The following is a 16,279-nucleotide window of genomic DNA, read 5'->3' on the forward strand; positions in this document are numbered from 1 at the left end:
TTTGGCTCAGTTGAAACAGGGTCGCTTTCTTTCATTAGTTAAGAAGCCTGAGGAAATGGCGAAAAATCATCCAAGAGATGCAGTTGAATGCCATCTGTCACGAGAAGACTCTAGGGAATGAGTTCTCTCTGATTTCAATTAACTATCAAATGTTCGGCTGGGGTAGAAACTGTCTTCTGTCCCACAAACTTCAAAAACAAGTCACAAAATCCACATTAGAATATAAGTTTTTTAATTTTTATAAATAACTTATCTGTTACAAAGATAGTTTACCCAGCTAAATCACAAAACCATCAACTCAAGATATCCAAATTACGTTTTATTAATAAAACAAGTAAAAACTGATTTATCAATCTTCACATAGAACTGCAGATGAAGCTGAAAAACAAGGCCTAGTTTTAAAACAAAACGTATCAAACGTAAGGGCTTTGGGTCTATGGGCTAATTAACTAGGATTGTCCTATTTCTTCCCATATACAAGATGCAAAGCCCGGAAGTCGAGGCTCTGACATTCATACAGATCACCTGTAATAATCCTGCCTATTTAAAAAATATCCATTTGCAGACATTTACAGTGGGTGACAGTCAACATTATCTCCTACCTTTTTGCTACATTTCAGCACTTCCCTTAGCCCCGTTCTAAGCACTGATAGATAATTTCATAATTCTGCTCTTAAATGCATACTGTTATTTCTTTTTCTTGATTTCATTTAGTTATATACATTCCCGATCATCTGAATATTTATTTTCCTTATAAAAATAGATCATCAAAATAAAGAGATGCTTGAGGTTGCTTCAGTGTTCAAGTTTGCTTGTTTTTCTTTTTTCCAGCTTTCCTTCAGTTGTCCTAAATATGACTAGCCTCGTTTTATAAATACGCATGATACTGCCACCAAGTCAGGTTTAGAAATGGACTGCCCCAACAGTAAAGCATTTAAACTTCTCCCCACACCAGGGCTGTAGGTACGGCCGCTGTTGCTGGTTTTGCAAACTGTACTTTCCCGATCGTAATCTCCCGTGAGAGTTCTGTGGGACACCAGGCAGATGGAGCAAGCTCAACCTTGTTGCTCTGTCAGTGGGTTAAAAATACCTTTTGTTTTAAGCTTCCCTGTGGGAGATCAAACACCGTTGTGCCACCCACTGCCGAAGTCAGTACAGATAGTGTGACTTATCGACGTAAGTCTTGGAATATTTCCTGCAATTCACTGGGCAGCATCTGAATGTCTTCACAGAACATCGGCACTCATGAGGGCAAAGTACAGAGTGAGTAGAGGAAGGTTATTTTGTGCACAGCTTCATTTCATTAATGCTTTTTTTTTATTTTAAGGCATTGCTTCTCTCAGGTAAGGCTTAAAAAGGGACATGATCGTGCTTAATCACTAAAAGGAAAAAAGAAAATTAGTTAACAAAAGACTATTACACTATACATATAGAAATATAAGAAAATAATAAAGAAGAAAAGAAATCACTTAAAGCAGACTCGAGAGATCTGTACAGTAGGAAAAGCTTTGGGATATTTCACTGCATGTTTGTACAGACAATGCATGCTGCTTTCCTTTTCATCTTTAGAGCCCAGATGCTGGCTTCACAGAGTGGAGACGTTTTCAGGGAAGACAAAGACAAGGCCAAGAGTACCACAGATTCATGAAGTTCTTCCCCCATCCATTGGCACCATGCGGCAGCAAACAGTTTTTAAATAGTTAAACCTTGTTCCTTTTCTTCATGTTTGTAGTGTTTCACCGAAAGCTTTAAAAAAAAAAGCCATCGTTCTATTCCTTCCTCCTGTCAAAATTCAGTAGTGACATGAGGGGGAAAAGGTACTGGGAACACCTAGGCATTAATAGATTGAGAATTATCCGTAACGGGCTACTGGTAACACTGTACATGGTTAGGCAGCGGGCAACCAAGTCTTTCAGCAGATTACCTTTCATGTGATGAATTTCAACTGCCCATGACATTAGACTGAGGTATTATTAGCTCTGTGGGCTGACATTTACCATTAGCACAACACCATCCTGTCACACCTTCAATTTGACAAAATCCTATGTAGCAGTGAAACTTTTCCCCTGATGACAGACTAGTTTCTTGAACTTCAGATGTGGTTTTAGAGATATAGGGCCTTTTGGCTCAGAAATGCCTTGGCATCTCACACTGTTCACAGCGGATTAAGGCTGGATGGTTCAAAAAAGTACAGGCAGTACAATTCCACTGAGCCCCCTCATCATCTTCTGTGTCTTGAGTCTTTGGTGTTTTGATGGTGGACCTTTGATCTATAAGGAAGCAAAAGAATGATTTTAGAAGCAAAAAGCACGAAGTCATCAATTACTGGCAACTTTAGACACTGTAACTGCACAGCAGGAAAGCAGCCTGTCAAGCAAATGAAGCCTCGACCCGAAACTGACACAAAGCTCCGTTCTCTCCAACCTCTAGGGAGCCGTTGCTCTGTGCCGGGGAGCCAACATGGACATGACGGGGTCACCCCGCTATGTCCTTCAGGGGAAAAGAGCATCTTTTCTCCAATTTATATATAGCAGGAGAAAACCGAAATCAACTCACAGGGGACCCAACAGCAAATTCCCATGTCACCTTAAGACTGGGAAAAGGTATCCATCGTACTGCAATACTGACAAAGTTTATATCTCATTAATGCTAGAGTTTCATTCCCCACTGAAGCAGTATTTTTATTTCTGTTTTCTTCCAGGAATGGACGTTTTGTTAAACGTCCTCTATCTGCTAAGAATGAATGTAAGCCTTGACCAACACAAATAAAAATAAAAAGATGAGCTAATTTCTCAAATCCTCACTATGTCTCAACAATAGACTTGGAGAAGCAAATTGAGTATAAACATTTTACCATCCTTTATCTCTCAGTTCATTTTAAAATCCTACTTATTATGGAACAGTAGACAGAACACGAGGTGAAGTTCTGTTCCTGGGTCTGCTACTCATTCATGGCTTTGTTCTGTGATCTCAGATAAACCACACACCCTCCAGGTCTGATCTTTCTCATAAACTAAAGCCACTGCAGCTCTAAGAGGCCGATGTTCTAGACTGCTTGAAAGGATTAAGGTATCTTAAACATCAAGAATAATTATATTCCTCCAAGGCTGTATCTAAGATGAAATTACATTTATGAAACTACTCTTGTGGGAATCCCATTAGAAATGTTAGGATAGAGTTCCTGCAAATTATTCAGGGAGGTTTAAGGTAAAAGAAGCACGTGTTGCTTGCTGGAATCTCCTGCTGAGGTTTACAATGTAAAGATTCAAACTATGTTAAAATGCTGTCTATTAATTTGCAAATTCCACCTACTCTACTGAGTTGGTAACTAAATGATAGCTTTTCAGATAACCTAAAATACACACTGCGGTATCTAGTAGATAAAATATAGGAAGTCAAGTTTTTATAACAAATTTAAAATAATTAAGTGATGTTTGGTATTCTGTCCCCCTTCGGCAGCATCTTTTTTACTGATTAGTCTGAAAGAATACTTACTTTATTGCAAAACTGTCGACTTTCAGGCATTGGTAGCAATTTTTAGGCATCATGACAATTTTTGCCATATGCAAGAGCAACCGCAAGTGTTATTTATACAGTAATTTTCTTTAAATCGAGTAAGTTAAAAATACCTAATTAAGGGTTTTGTAAATGAAAATATTTGAAAAATCAAGGGTCTGAAAATACTAGTTAATGTTTCCTACCCACATTAAAATAAATAGTTAAGATTTATTTTGACATTTTACCATTTAAAATGATTTCACATTTCATACTTGGGAAACACTTTTATTGAATAATTGTTTTAATCTCGGGCTCCATCCTACTTATTAGAATTTTGGTCTCACTTAGGTGTTAGAAAACATTTAAAAAACTGGCACATTTAAAAAACTTTGTCTATCCTTTTTGTTTAACTACAAAAGTTTTTAGGAAGGGGTACTATTTGTATTAACATTTTAATCTATTATTAAACACCAGCATTATCTTCATTATTTAGATATCTAAGGTAATCAATAGGGGAACTACAAATTAAAAAAAATTTTTTTTAAGCTTTATTTATTTATCTTGAGAGAGACAGAGACAGTAAGGGGTGCGAGTGGGAAAGGGACAGAGAGAGAGAATCCCAAGCAGGCTCTGCACTGCCTGCTCAGAGCCTGATGGGGGCTCGAACTCACAAAACTGTGAGATCATGACTTGGGCTGAAACCAAAAGTTGAATGCCTAACCGACTGTGCTACCCAGGCGCCCCTAGGGACCTACAATTTTTTTTTTTTTTTTTATGAAAAATCTCCAATGGTTTTCTTATATCTGCACAATCTCATTTGGTACTTAAACTTACCAATCTTTTTATTAGAGGTATTTGGAAACCAGAATTTAAAAGGAGGAAGTTGGATTGCAAAGGATGGCTTGTGATTTCCACACTAATTTTAGCCGTTAAAAAAAAAAACAACACTGCAGTGTAAAGCAGAACTGTAAAATCATTTCTAACTAAATAAACCTCTATAAATGAAACTAATAAATAATTCTCTATTTTAGCCCTAAGGGAAGACTGTTCGATTCTATATTTCCCCAAAATAGCATACAAATTTTTATCTTTTGCGAACAAGCTAGTAAGAATTTTTTTCTTTCTTTTTTTGGAAATAATAATATGCCATATTTCATCATTTGACATGTTATGAATGTTTTAAATTGAAGGATAGTTGGCATACAGTGTTCTAGTAGTTTCAGGTATACAACATAGTGATTCAACAATTCTATACATTACACAATGCTCATCATGACGTAGTTACCATCTGTCACCGCACAAAGTTACTACAATATTGTTGACTATATTCCCTATGCTGTACTTTTTGTCCCTGTGACTTACTTATTTTATAACTGGAAGTTTGTGCCACTTAATCTCCTTTACCTATTTTGCCCATCTCCCTCCACCCCAGAGGCCGTTTGTTCTCTGTATTTATTAGTCTGCATCTGTTTTGTTGTTGTTGTTGTTGTTGTTGCTGTTTTGGACCCCACATATAAATGAAATCATATGGTATTTGTCTTTCTCTGATTTATTCACTTAGCATAATACTCTCTAGGTCCATCATGTTGTCATGAATAAGATTTCATTCTTCTTTATGGCTGAATAATACTCCATTGTGCACATGTGCACGCACACACACACACACCCCACATCTTCTTTATCTATTCATCTATCAATGGACACTTAGGCTACTTCCATATTTTGCTTATTGTAAATAATGCTGCAATAAACATAGGGATGCATGTATCTTTTCAAGTTCATGTTTTCATTTTCTTGGGGTCAATACCCAGCAGTGGAATTACTGGACTATATGGTATTTCTAGTTTTTGAGGAACTTCCATACTGTTTTCCATGGTAGCTGTACCAATTAAAATTCCCACCAACAGTACACAAGGGTTCCCTTTTTTCCCACATCCCCATCAATACTTGTTATTTCTGGTCTTTTTCAAACTGAGTTTTTAATTTTTACTTCTTGTCTTTTTGATTAGCCACTCTGAATGGTGTTACTTCATTATAGTTTTGATTTGCATTTCCCTGATGATTAGTGATTTGTAGCATTTGGAAAAAGTCTACTCAGGTCCTCTGCCCGTTTTAAAATTGGATGATGTGTGGGGTTTTTTTGGTGTCCAGTTGTATGGTTCTTTCTATTTTGGATATTAAGCCCTTATCAGATATACTGCTTGTGAATATCTTCTCCCATTCAGTAGGTTACCTATTTATTTTGTTGGTGATTTCCTTGCTGTGCAAAAGCTTTTTAGTTTGATGTAGTCCCAATATTGCTTTTGTTTCCCTTGCCTGAGGAGTCACATCTAGAAAAATGTTGCTAAGGCCAATGTCCAAAAGATTATTGCCTGTGTTTTCTTTAAGGGATTTTATGGTTTCAGGTCTTACATTTAGGTCTATAATCCATTTAGGGTTTATTTTTAAGTGGTCCAGTTTCCTTTTTTTTTTTTTTTTTTCCAGTTTCTTTCTTTAGACACATGTAGGTGTCTAATATTCTCAATACCATCTATTGAAGAGATTATTTTTTCTCCATTTATATTCTTGCCTCCTTTGTTGTAGATTAGTTGATGATATATGGGTGGGTATTTCTGGGCTTTCTATTCTGTTTCATTGATCTATGTGTCTATTTTTGTGCTGGTACCGTATCTTAAAATCTGGGATTCTGATACTTCCAGGTTTGGCCTTAAGATTCGTTTGGCTCTTTGGGATCTTTCAGGTTCCACACAAATTTCAGGATTATTTGTTCTAGTTTTATGAAAAATACTATTGGTATTTTGATAGGGACTGCACCGAATCTCAATGTAGACTGCTTTGGTAGTACAGACATTTTAACAATATTAAGTCTTCCAATTCACGAACATGATACATCTTTCCATTTGTTTGTGTTGTCTTCAATTTCTTTCATCAATGTCTTATAGTTTTCAGAGTATAGGTATTTTTTCCTTCTTGCTTAAATTTATTCCAAAGTATTTTACTTTTCTTTGATGCAACTATAAATGGGATGGTTTTCTTAATTTCTCTTCTGCTACGTTGTTGCTAGTATATAGAACTGCAATAGATTTCTGCATATTAATTTTGTATCCTACAGCTTTACTGAATTCATTTATTAGTTCTAACAGTTTTGTTGGTGGCATCTTCAGGGTTTTCTATACATAGCATTATGTCATCTGCAAATAGAGACAGTTTTACTCCTTCCTTATCAATTTGGATGCCTTTTCTTTTTCTTTTCTGAATCTGCAGCTAGGATTTCCAGTACTATGCTGAATAAAAATGGCAAAAGTGGACATCTTTGTCTTGTTCCTGATCTTAGAGGAAAAGCTTTTAGCTTTTCACCAATGATTATAATGTTAGCTGCGGGTTTGTCATATGTGGCCTTTATCATGTTGAGGTATATTCCTTCCAAACCCACTTTTGTTTAAAGTTTTTTTTTTTTTGATGTTTATTTATTTTAAGAGAGAGAGGAAAAGAGAGAATCTCAAGAAGGTTCTGTGCTCTCAGAGCAGAGCCTGACACAGGGCTTGGTCTCATGAACCATGAGATCATGACCTGAGTTGAAATCAAGAGTCAAACGCTCAACTGACTGAGCCACCCAGGGACCCCTTGTTCAAAGTTTTTATCATGAACAGATACTGAATTCTGTCAAATGCCTTTTCGGCATTTATTATGGTGATTATATGGTTTTTATGCTTCATTTTGTTAATGTGGTATATCATGTTGATTGATTTGTAGATTTTAAACCATCCTTGCATCCCTGTAATAAATCTCACTTGACTGTGGTGAATGATCCTTTTAGTGTATTGTTGAAACTGAGTCTGCTAATATTTTGTTGAAGATTTTTGTATCTATGTTCATCTGGGATACTGGCCTGTAATTTTCTTTCTTTCTTTCTTTCTTTCTTTCTTTTTTTTTTTTTTTGGTAGTGTTTTTAAAAGGTCTGGTTTTCTATCAGGATATAATGCTGGGCTTGTAGAATAAACTTGGAAGTTTTCCTTCCTCTTTTATTTTTTGGAATAGTTTGAGAAGGATAGGTACTACCTCTTCTTCAAATGTTTGGCAGAATTCACCTGTGAAGCCATCTGGTCCTGGACTTTTGTTTGTTGAGAGTTTTTTGATTCCGGATTCAATTTCGTTACTAAGTTATTGAAATGTTCAGATTTTCTGTTTCTTCCTGATTCAGTCCTGGAATAATGTTTGTTTCTAGGAATTTATCCATTTCTTCTAGGCTGTCGAAATGTTGGCACATAATTTCTCATAGTAATCTCTTATAATCTTTCGTATATCTGTGGGTGTTGGCTGTTACTTTTCCCTTTTCATTTCTGATTTTGAGTCCTCTCTCTTTTTCCTGATGTGTCTGGTTAAAGATTTATCAATTTTGCTTATGTTTCCAAAAAACTAGATTTGGTTTCATTGATCTTTTCTATTGTTTTTCTTAGACTCTATTGTATTTCTACTCTGATCTTTATTATTTCCTTCTTTCTACTAATTTTGGTTTTGTTGTGTTTCTTCTAGTTCCTTTAGGTGTAAGGTTAGATTATCTGAGATTTTTCTTGTTTCTTGAGGTTATATTGCTATGTTGCTATAAACTTCCCTCATAGAACTGCTTTTGCTGCATCCCAGAGATTTTGAAACTGTGTTGCCATTTTTTATTTGTCTGCAAGTATTTTTTTACTTCCTCTGTGATTTCTTCATTGATGCATTGGTTGTTTAATATGTTGTTCAGCCTCCACATACTTGTTTTTCCCCAATTTTTTCCCTGTAAATGACTTCTAGTTTTATAACACTGTGGTTGGAAAGATGCTTCACATTTCAGTTTTAAGTTTACTGAGACTTGTTTTAAGGCATAATATGTGATCTATCCTGGAGAATGTCCCATGTGTACTTGAAAATATGTACTCTGCTACTTTTGGATGAAATTTTCTGTTAAGTCCATGTCTTCTGATGGGTTGTTCATAAGCCAATGTTTCCTTATTTTCTGTCTGGAAGATCTATCCATTGATGTAAGTGGGGTTGTAAAGTTCCCTACTCTTACTGTATTACTATCAATTTCTCTTTATGTCTCTTAATATTTGTTTCATATATTTAGGTGCTCTATTGGTGGGTGCATAGTATTTATAATTGTAATATCCTTTTGCTGATCTTTTTATCATTACATAACGCCCTTTTTTGTCTCATTAGAGTCTTCATTTTAAAGTCTACTTTGGGGGCACCTGGGTGGCTCAGTCAGTTAAGCATCTGACTTTGACTCAGGTCATTATCTTGTGGTCCGTGAATTCGAGCCCCGTGTTGGGCTCTGTGCTGACAGCTCAGAGCCTGGAGCCTGTTTCGGATTCTGTGTCTCCCTCTCTCTCTGCCACTCCCCAACTCACATTCTGTCTCTGTCTCTCTCTCAAAAATAAATAAACATTAAAAAAAATGTTTAAGGGGCGCCTGGGTGGCTTGGTCGCTTAAGCGTCTGACTTCGGCTCAGGTCACGATCTCACGGTCCGTGGGTTCGAGCCCCGCGTCGGGCTCTGTGCTGACAGCTCAGAGCCTGGAGCCTGTTCCAGATTCTGTGTCTCCCTCTCTCTCTGACCCTCCCCCGTTCATGCTCTGTCTCTCTCTGTCTCAAAAATAAATAAACGTTAGAAAAAAAATTAAAAAAAAAATCTACTTTGTGTGATATAAGTATTGTTACCCCAGTTTGTTTGTTTGCTTCTATTTGCACACAGTATCTTTTTCCATCCCTTTCAGTGTCTTTAGGTCTGAAGTGAGTCTCTTGTAGGGAGCATATACATGGGCCTTGTTATTTTATCCATCTAGTCACCCTATTTCTTTTGATTGGAGGATTTTGACCATTTACATTTAAAGTAATTACTGATAGGTATGTACTTATTGCCATTTTGTTGTTCTCTGGTTGGTTTTGTAGTTCTTCTCTGTTTCTTCTCTTGCTTTCTTCCCATGTGTTGATTACTTTCTTTAGTGTTGTGCTTGGATTCCTGTCTCTTTACTTTTTGTGTATTTATTATTGGTTTGTGGTTTGTGGTTAACATTAAGTTCATATGTAACATCCTAAGTATTTAGCAGTCTATATTAAGTCAATGATTGCTTAAGTTGAACATACTCTAAAAGCACTACATTTTTACTCCTCCTCTATGTTTTATGTAGATATTATATTTTATCTTTTTATTTTGTGAATCCCTTAACTGATTTTCTTTAGATAGAATTGATTTTACTTTTGTCTTTTAGCCTGCATACTAAGCTCTATAAGCAATTGATCAACTATCTTTGCCATAAGTTTGCTTTAACCTGGGAAATTTTTTCATTTCATTATTTTCTTATTTCTAGTTATGGTCTTTTCTTTTTTGCTTAAAGAAGTCCCTTTAACATTTCTTATGAGGTTGGATTAGTGGTGGTGAACTCTTAAGTTTTGTCTGGGAAACTCTACCTCTCTAATTCTAAATGATAATCTTGCTAAGTAGTATTCTTGGTTGTAGGTTTTTTCCTTTCAGCCCTTTGAATATATCATGCCACTCCCTTGTGGCTGCAAAGTTTGTGCTGAAAAATCAGCCGAGTCTTATGGAGTTTTTCCCCTATATACAATTAATTTTCCTGTTCTCTTACTGCTTTTAAGGTTATCTATCTTTAATCTTTGACATTTTAATTATGTGCCTTGGTGTGGACCTCTTTGGGTTTATTTTATTTGGGACTCCCTGTGCTTCCTGAATCGGAATGTCTGTTTCCATCCCCAGGTTAGGAAAGTTTTCAACTATTATTTCTTCAAATAAGTTTTCTGCTCCTTTCTCTCTCTCTTCTCCTTTTGGGATGTCCATAATATGAATGTTACTATTTTTTTAAATTATTTTTTTAATGTTTATTTATTTTTGAGAGAGAGAGAGAGAGAGAGAGACAGACAGACAGACAGACAAAGAGAGAACAAGAATGAGTAGGGGAGGGGCAGAGACAGAGGGAGACACAGAGTCTGAAGCAGGCTCCAGGCTATCAGCATAGTGCCTGATGCAGGGCTTGAACTCACAAACTGTGAAATCGTGACCTGAGCTGAAACTGGATGCTTAACTGAATGGACCACCCAGGTGCCCCTGAATGTTACTATTCTTGATGTCCCAGAAGTCTCTTAACCTATCCTTTTTTAAAACATTCTTTTTTTTCTTTTGCTGTTCAGTTTGGGTGCTCTCCATTATCCTGACTCCAGATGGTCTATCCATTCTTCTGCATCCTCTAATCTGCTCATTCCCTCCAGTGTATTTTTCATTTCAGTAATTGCATTCTTTAACTCTGATTCTTTTTACATTTTATATCTCTTTGTCGAAGTTTTCGCTGAACTCATCCATTCTTCTCTCAAGTTCAGTGAGCACCTTTATGGCTATTACTTTGAATTCTTTATCAAGTAGATTGTTTATTTCTGTTTCATTTAGTTCCTTTTCTGTAGTTCTGTCTTTGTTTGTTTGGAGCACATTCCTCTGTCTCATTTTGTTTGATTTTCTGTGTTTATTTCAATGAATTAGGCAAAAGAAAAAAAAGACCTTTTCCAGTCTTGAAGGAGTGGCCCTGTGTAGGAATGTCCCCATAAAGATGTGTATGCCCGGCAGCTTTGGCTGGCTGGCTGGAGCCTGTAGCAGGTGTGAGCGGAGACCTAGGGTACTCCACGCAGAGGTGCCCTGGTAGGACGGCTGGAACTGCAGTGGGTGCAGGCTGGGCGTCTACCAGTGTGCACTGCATTGGGGCCCTTTGGTGGGATGGCTGGAGCTCAGGTAGGCATAGGCGCATGGGGCCATTTTGGAAGGATGGCTAGAACTGGTGTGGGAAGAGGCCCGAGTCTTGCTGAGAGGGCAGGTTGGCTAGACTTTGCTCCCATTTGTGCTATCATAGTGGTGGGAGAAGGTAAACATGGTACTTGCTGGCACTTCTGACCCCAGAGAGTTGCAGCAGTTCCCTCACCATTTGGTGGATGCTCTAGGTTTGGTAAATGGGTTTTCCTCACTTATATTCCCGTTGCCCTTTAAAACACATCTTCGTTTTATTTTCTGTTTTTCCTCTGGGGCCAGGTGGGCAAATCTGTGCGTGGGCTCCTCAGTGCTATCTCCCCCTACTGCAGTTTGTAGTGTAGGGGGTGGGGTTCCCATGGTTCCTGTGTCTCTATCTCTCTTTCCAATCTCTATGTGGTCCTTCTACCCTTTGTCGTGCAGAGCTGTTCAATGAGCCCCCCAGTTCTTCTTCAGGTGGAACTGCTCCATACATATGTAGGTGTAGATCTGGTGTGTTTATGGAAGAGGTAAGTTCAGAGTCTTCCTAGGACACCATCTTGGACCCCTTCCCTTGATATGTTGTAAATTTAAGGAAAGGCTTCCCATCTTTTGCTTTCACCGTTCCACGTTTCCTTACTTCTTATCACAAAAAACTTCAAGCATATACAGTAGTGGAGAGAACGGTAAACTAAGCCCTCATGTACTTATCCTGCTTCAACAACTGTCATGACTGATTCCATTTCACCTCCTTTCCAACTACCTTCCATCTATACTCCCTCCTACTCTCAATACATAAGTACTGGATTAAGTAGAAGTAAAACAGGAATCTTTTTATAAGAACAATTCTACTTTTTGAAAGAGAGTGAAAAGATTATATTAAAGCAACTTATTCAGAGTCTGAAATACCCACTTTGTTTATTTTAAGAAGCTAGGCTATGCCACTGTTTTCTTTACTCTATTTAATTAACATCCAAATAGCATGTAGTATTTTAACCACTGCTTACTGTGACAAATGCCCTAATCTCACTTTTGCTGCTCTGGAATAATAGTTCATTGCATTCCAGCTAACTATGTTTAGAAACGTTTAAATTAAAAAAAAAAAAAAGATGGTACAGCTAGGCCCAATACAATTATATTTAAACAAAAATGATGGAGTGGAGAGAACTCCACTGAGTGCTAATGTGAAAAGTCTTCTAACAAACCAAAGAGCTAGTAACATACCTATTCATTCTTGTTATCATTTCTCTCTTTTAATTCCTAGAGTAAAAAAATCCACACACCTATTTTGACATCTTGGTTTGGTGTGCATATGGTCTGATTATCAATGATGTAAAATGACAGTAGGTAAAAAAATTTTTTTTCACACCCAGCGTGGAGCCCAATGCAGGGCTTGAACTCACAACCCTGAGACCAAGACTGAGCTGAGATCAAGAGTCAGATGCTTAACCGACTCAGCCGCCTAGGTGCCCCTTAGTTTTTAAAAATGATTCATTTGGAATTTAGAGTATTTTGATTATGCAGAATTATGCATCAACAGAATACTCACAAAAAGTAAACTTCCCTAAGGTGTCTTCCTCTTCATTTATCTAAAATTTTAAAGAGTACAAATTTTTGCACCTGATGATTTCTTTTGCCAAGACTTGCTGTTTTAGAGGGGTATATAATGAATCCTAAGGACCTGCATATTACTTTTAAAGAGCTAAGTACATAACACTTTTGCATCCTTTCCCATCCCCAGCATATAAGTGAAAATAAGCAACTATCTTCCTGATGAATTCATCCATGAATGCCAATGTTTGAAGCACTGCTAGAGTGGAAGGTTGCTAAAAACAAAATTTTCTAAAATCTTGTTTTTCAAGATGTAATGGTTTTCACACTTAATGGAGACACTAACCTTTGGGTTTTGGTGGCACAGGACCTACAAATCCAATATTGTCATAAAAGTTATGAATAGCGCTGGGATTAAAATGTGGTCCTGAAATATATAAAAAGTAAATATATCAATGGTTATAGCTCAAAAATACTAAATTTTATTTTTTCAAAAGCAAACATATTCTTTCTAAAAAAGATCACAGTATAAATAGAAGAAATGTCTTTCATTTATTTTGCACTTCTAATCTCAGATTACATGTAAGGATGTCAAAACAGCTGAGGAAGGTATAATACGCTACTCACAACAGAGGTCTAAGTGGCAAATGAGGGAAGAAGCCAAATGAAACTGTAAGACGGTGACAGATGTAGAACTAGACCACTATTCCATGTGACAAGTGAAAAGAACTTAAAATGTAACAATTTAAAATATAATTTCAAACAATCAAACATGGTCTTAAGCAACTAAATAAATAGCTTGGTTCCAAATACGTATTAAAACCTTACACTGATGTAATATAATGGTTCAGATGTTAAATAAAAGGAACAGGTTCAAAAACTATAGTTGCTAGACCGGCACTAAATTCCTTTTTCTCTCTTTAAAGTTAAATATGGCATTTTCTATGAATGTCAAACATGACTTATTAACATTTTGAAAGGAAACACAACCACCATCTTTCAGTTTGATGGATTTTTGGCACACACTCAAGAGTAATTAAGGACTCCTTTTTTGTTGGCTTCCTTCCTTTTTCCTATCTTTTCCATTTCATACATTCTATTATTTCCCTAACTTCAGAATTAGGTTTAAGTTATAAAATTTCCTTTCAGCTGTCTATGGAACTGAATTAAACTGTCAAGATTTTTTTCTACTACAATAAGCAATTATGGCTTATCACTAATAGCTCAAGCTTCATAATAAGTTGTTCTAAAAAAGTACAGGCCATACTTTTACTCTCTTTTATTAATTCAGACAGTGCCATTAGGGTGGGGATGCCTTTTAATTACGTTTTTAAAAAAAAGCATGATTCTTGAGAGGTAAAAGGAAAAACAGCAATAGGAAAGAGACATAGGCATACCTCTATTTTAATCTTAATAAACATTACAATAAATATTATAGATTCTACTAATACATAACAGTAATACTTTTGATGGCACAGCCAGACATACTAATTACTGTCTTCCCTTAACACACGACTAAAGCGGGTTTGAATAATACACATTTTATCAAATTACTCCTAAACCAAATATATAATTTCTTTTGGAGTGGGGGTGGGGAGGAAAAACACAATAGTTCTTTAGTACTATCTGGCTCCAAAGTCAAATCTGAGACAATAAGCTTTTACAACTGAGAAGTTTGTTTTCAGCCACAGGAAAAGAGTTGATAAATTAATACAATGAATTTCAGTTGAGTATGCACTGAACTTTACCTCGGGCTTGAAAAAGATCAATTTCTTTGGTTAAGCAGTCAATGTCAATCTGGAGTTGTCTATTACAACTTCTCAATTGCTGCATTTCTTCGAGCTGAAAAATAATTCCGTGTGAGAAGGATCTACATTGGATTCTCTTATCATTAGGTAAGAAAGCGTGGAGTTTGGCAAGGGAAGGTAAGGGCAAAGAAACAAGTCTGAGTTAATAGGAGCATTTCTAGAAAACTAGACCAACTCTTTATACTTCTGACAGATTGCCTATTCTCATGTTCCCAAGCACAGAGGTCACAAGAATTACAGAAAGACTTACTGAAGGTATTTGGGATATGGAATTTGATCTTTTCAGGCGCCTTCGAGTTAGATTATTTTCCATTTCATTGACCTCAGATTTTAGTTTATCCAGCTTTTTCTTTTGAATCTCAAGTTCTCTTTGAAGTCGTTCCATCCTGGCCTTCTGGTGTACCAACAGAGCTGCAACACATATTAGCAAACATGAGGACCCACTCACTTCCGTCAATTAACCTTTAAGCAGCTTTGGGAAAACAAATAGTGTTTCTGTGACAATCAAGAGTATGCCAAGAATCCCAAAGATACACTAAAACAAAATATTTTGAGTTTGAACACTTAAAATTTAAAAAATTGTAACTTGAAAATTATTTTAATTATTTAAGCAGACAAATGTTGCTACTCATTTAAAAATTAAAAAAAAAAAACCGGTTTGGCTAAACCCACTTTGTGGCTAAGGCCAGCATTTATAGCCTATTACTTCTATAAAGGCTCCGGTCTAGTTAATTAACCTACTCACTCTTATTTAATTTGCGTCTGACCCTCTGAAAGATAAGACCTACTCCAAGAAGCCTGACATGTTTGGACTATGCATAAGGTATTCTAATGTGAACACTTTATCGACATTTTAGAAGGGAATGTGGGTTAAGCCAAATCCATTTTGATGAATGCCAACAAATAAGACAGACTGATTTCAATCCACATGAATATTAACATTAAAGTGTTAAATGCTAACATTAAATTGTTCAAATCACGAAGTAAAAATGATACCATTTAAAGAAATCACTTCTATTTTGTGAAAATATTTTCCTAAGGTTTTTAAAGAAAGAAAGTATGCAATCAATCTTGTAGCATGAATTATAAGCTGCTTGGGAAACCTTATTAAGCCAAAAAATTAGTGTGTGTTCTTGTGATCAATCCTTGGGCAATGTGGGCCTTGTTTTTTAGGATACTGGGCTAGAAGTGAAGACGCCTTTATCTACTTCTATAAAAAGGCAATGTGGGATGATTCTACCACGAGAAAACGGGCAGATTTAGAAAAGTACAATTAACAATCTTTTTTTTTTTAATTTTTTTTTCAACGTTTATTTATTTTTGGGACAGAGAGAGAGACAGAGCATGAACGGGCGAGGGGCAGAGAGAGAGGGAGACACAGAATCGGAAACAGGCTCCAGGCTCTGAGCCATCAGCCCAGAGCCCCACGCGGGGCTCGAACTCACGGACCGCGAGATCATGACCTGGCTGAAGTCGGACGCCCAACCGACTGCGCCACCCAGGCGCCCCAATTAACAATCTTTAAAAATGAAAAATAGTTATTAAAATGAAGAAGTCAAGTAGATTAAACAGGTTGGATTAATGCTAAACAGTCATCTTAAACTAAACTCAGATTTCTTTATTTTACTTAATTTTTTAAACCTCATTTTCTAAGAATCA

At 36.5% G+C, this 16,279-nt stretch overlaps 1 protein-coding gene across 2 annotated transcripts in view; it reads right to left on the reverse strand.

Moving 5' to 3' along the window:
• Positions 1-215: 215 nt before the first annotated feature.
• Positions 216-16,279, reverse strand: part of TAB2 (TGF-beta activated kinase 1 (MAP3K7) binding protein 2) — a 65,238-nt gene continuing 49,174 nt past the window's right edge. For both annotated transcript variants that reach the window (XM_040448922.1, XM_040448923.1), the window contains exons 4-7: positions 14,871-15,031; positions 14,561-14,654; positions 13,159-13,239; positions 216-2,270 (exon numbers count right to left, since the gene is read on the reverse strand). In XM_040448922.1, the coding sequence (XP_040304856.1) occupies positions 2,128-2,270; positions 13,159-13,239; positions 14,561-14,654; positions 14,871-15,031 (479 nt within the window). In that variant the 3' untranslated portion in view covers positions 216-2,127. The remainder of the gene's footprint in view (positions 2,271-13,158; positions 13,240-14,560; positions 14,655-14,870; positions 15,032-16,279) is intronic.

Source organism: Herpailurus yagouaroundi, unplaced genomic scaffold (assembly GCF_014898765.1).
Source record: "Herpailurus yagouaroundi ecotype Mexico unplaced genomic scaffold, PumYag 198, whole genome shotgun sequence".
In the NCBI taxonomy this organism is placed as follows: Eukaryota; Metazoa; Chordata; class Mammalia; order Carnivora; family Felidae; genus Herpailurus; species Herpailurus yagouaroundi.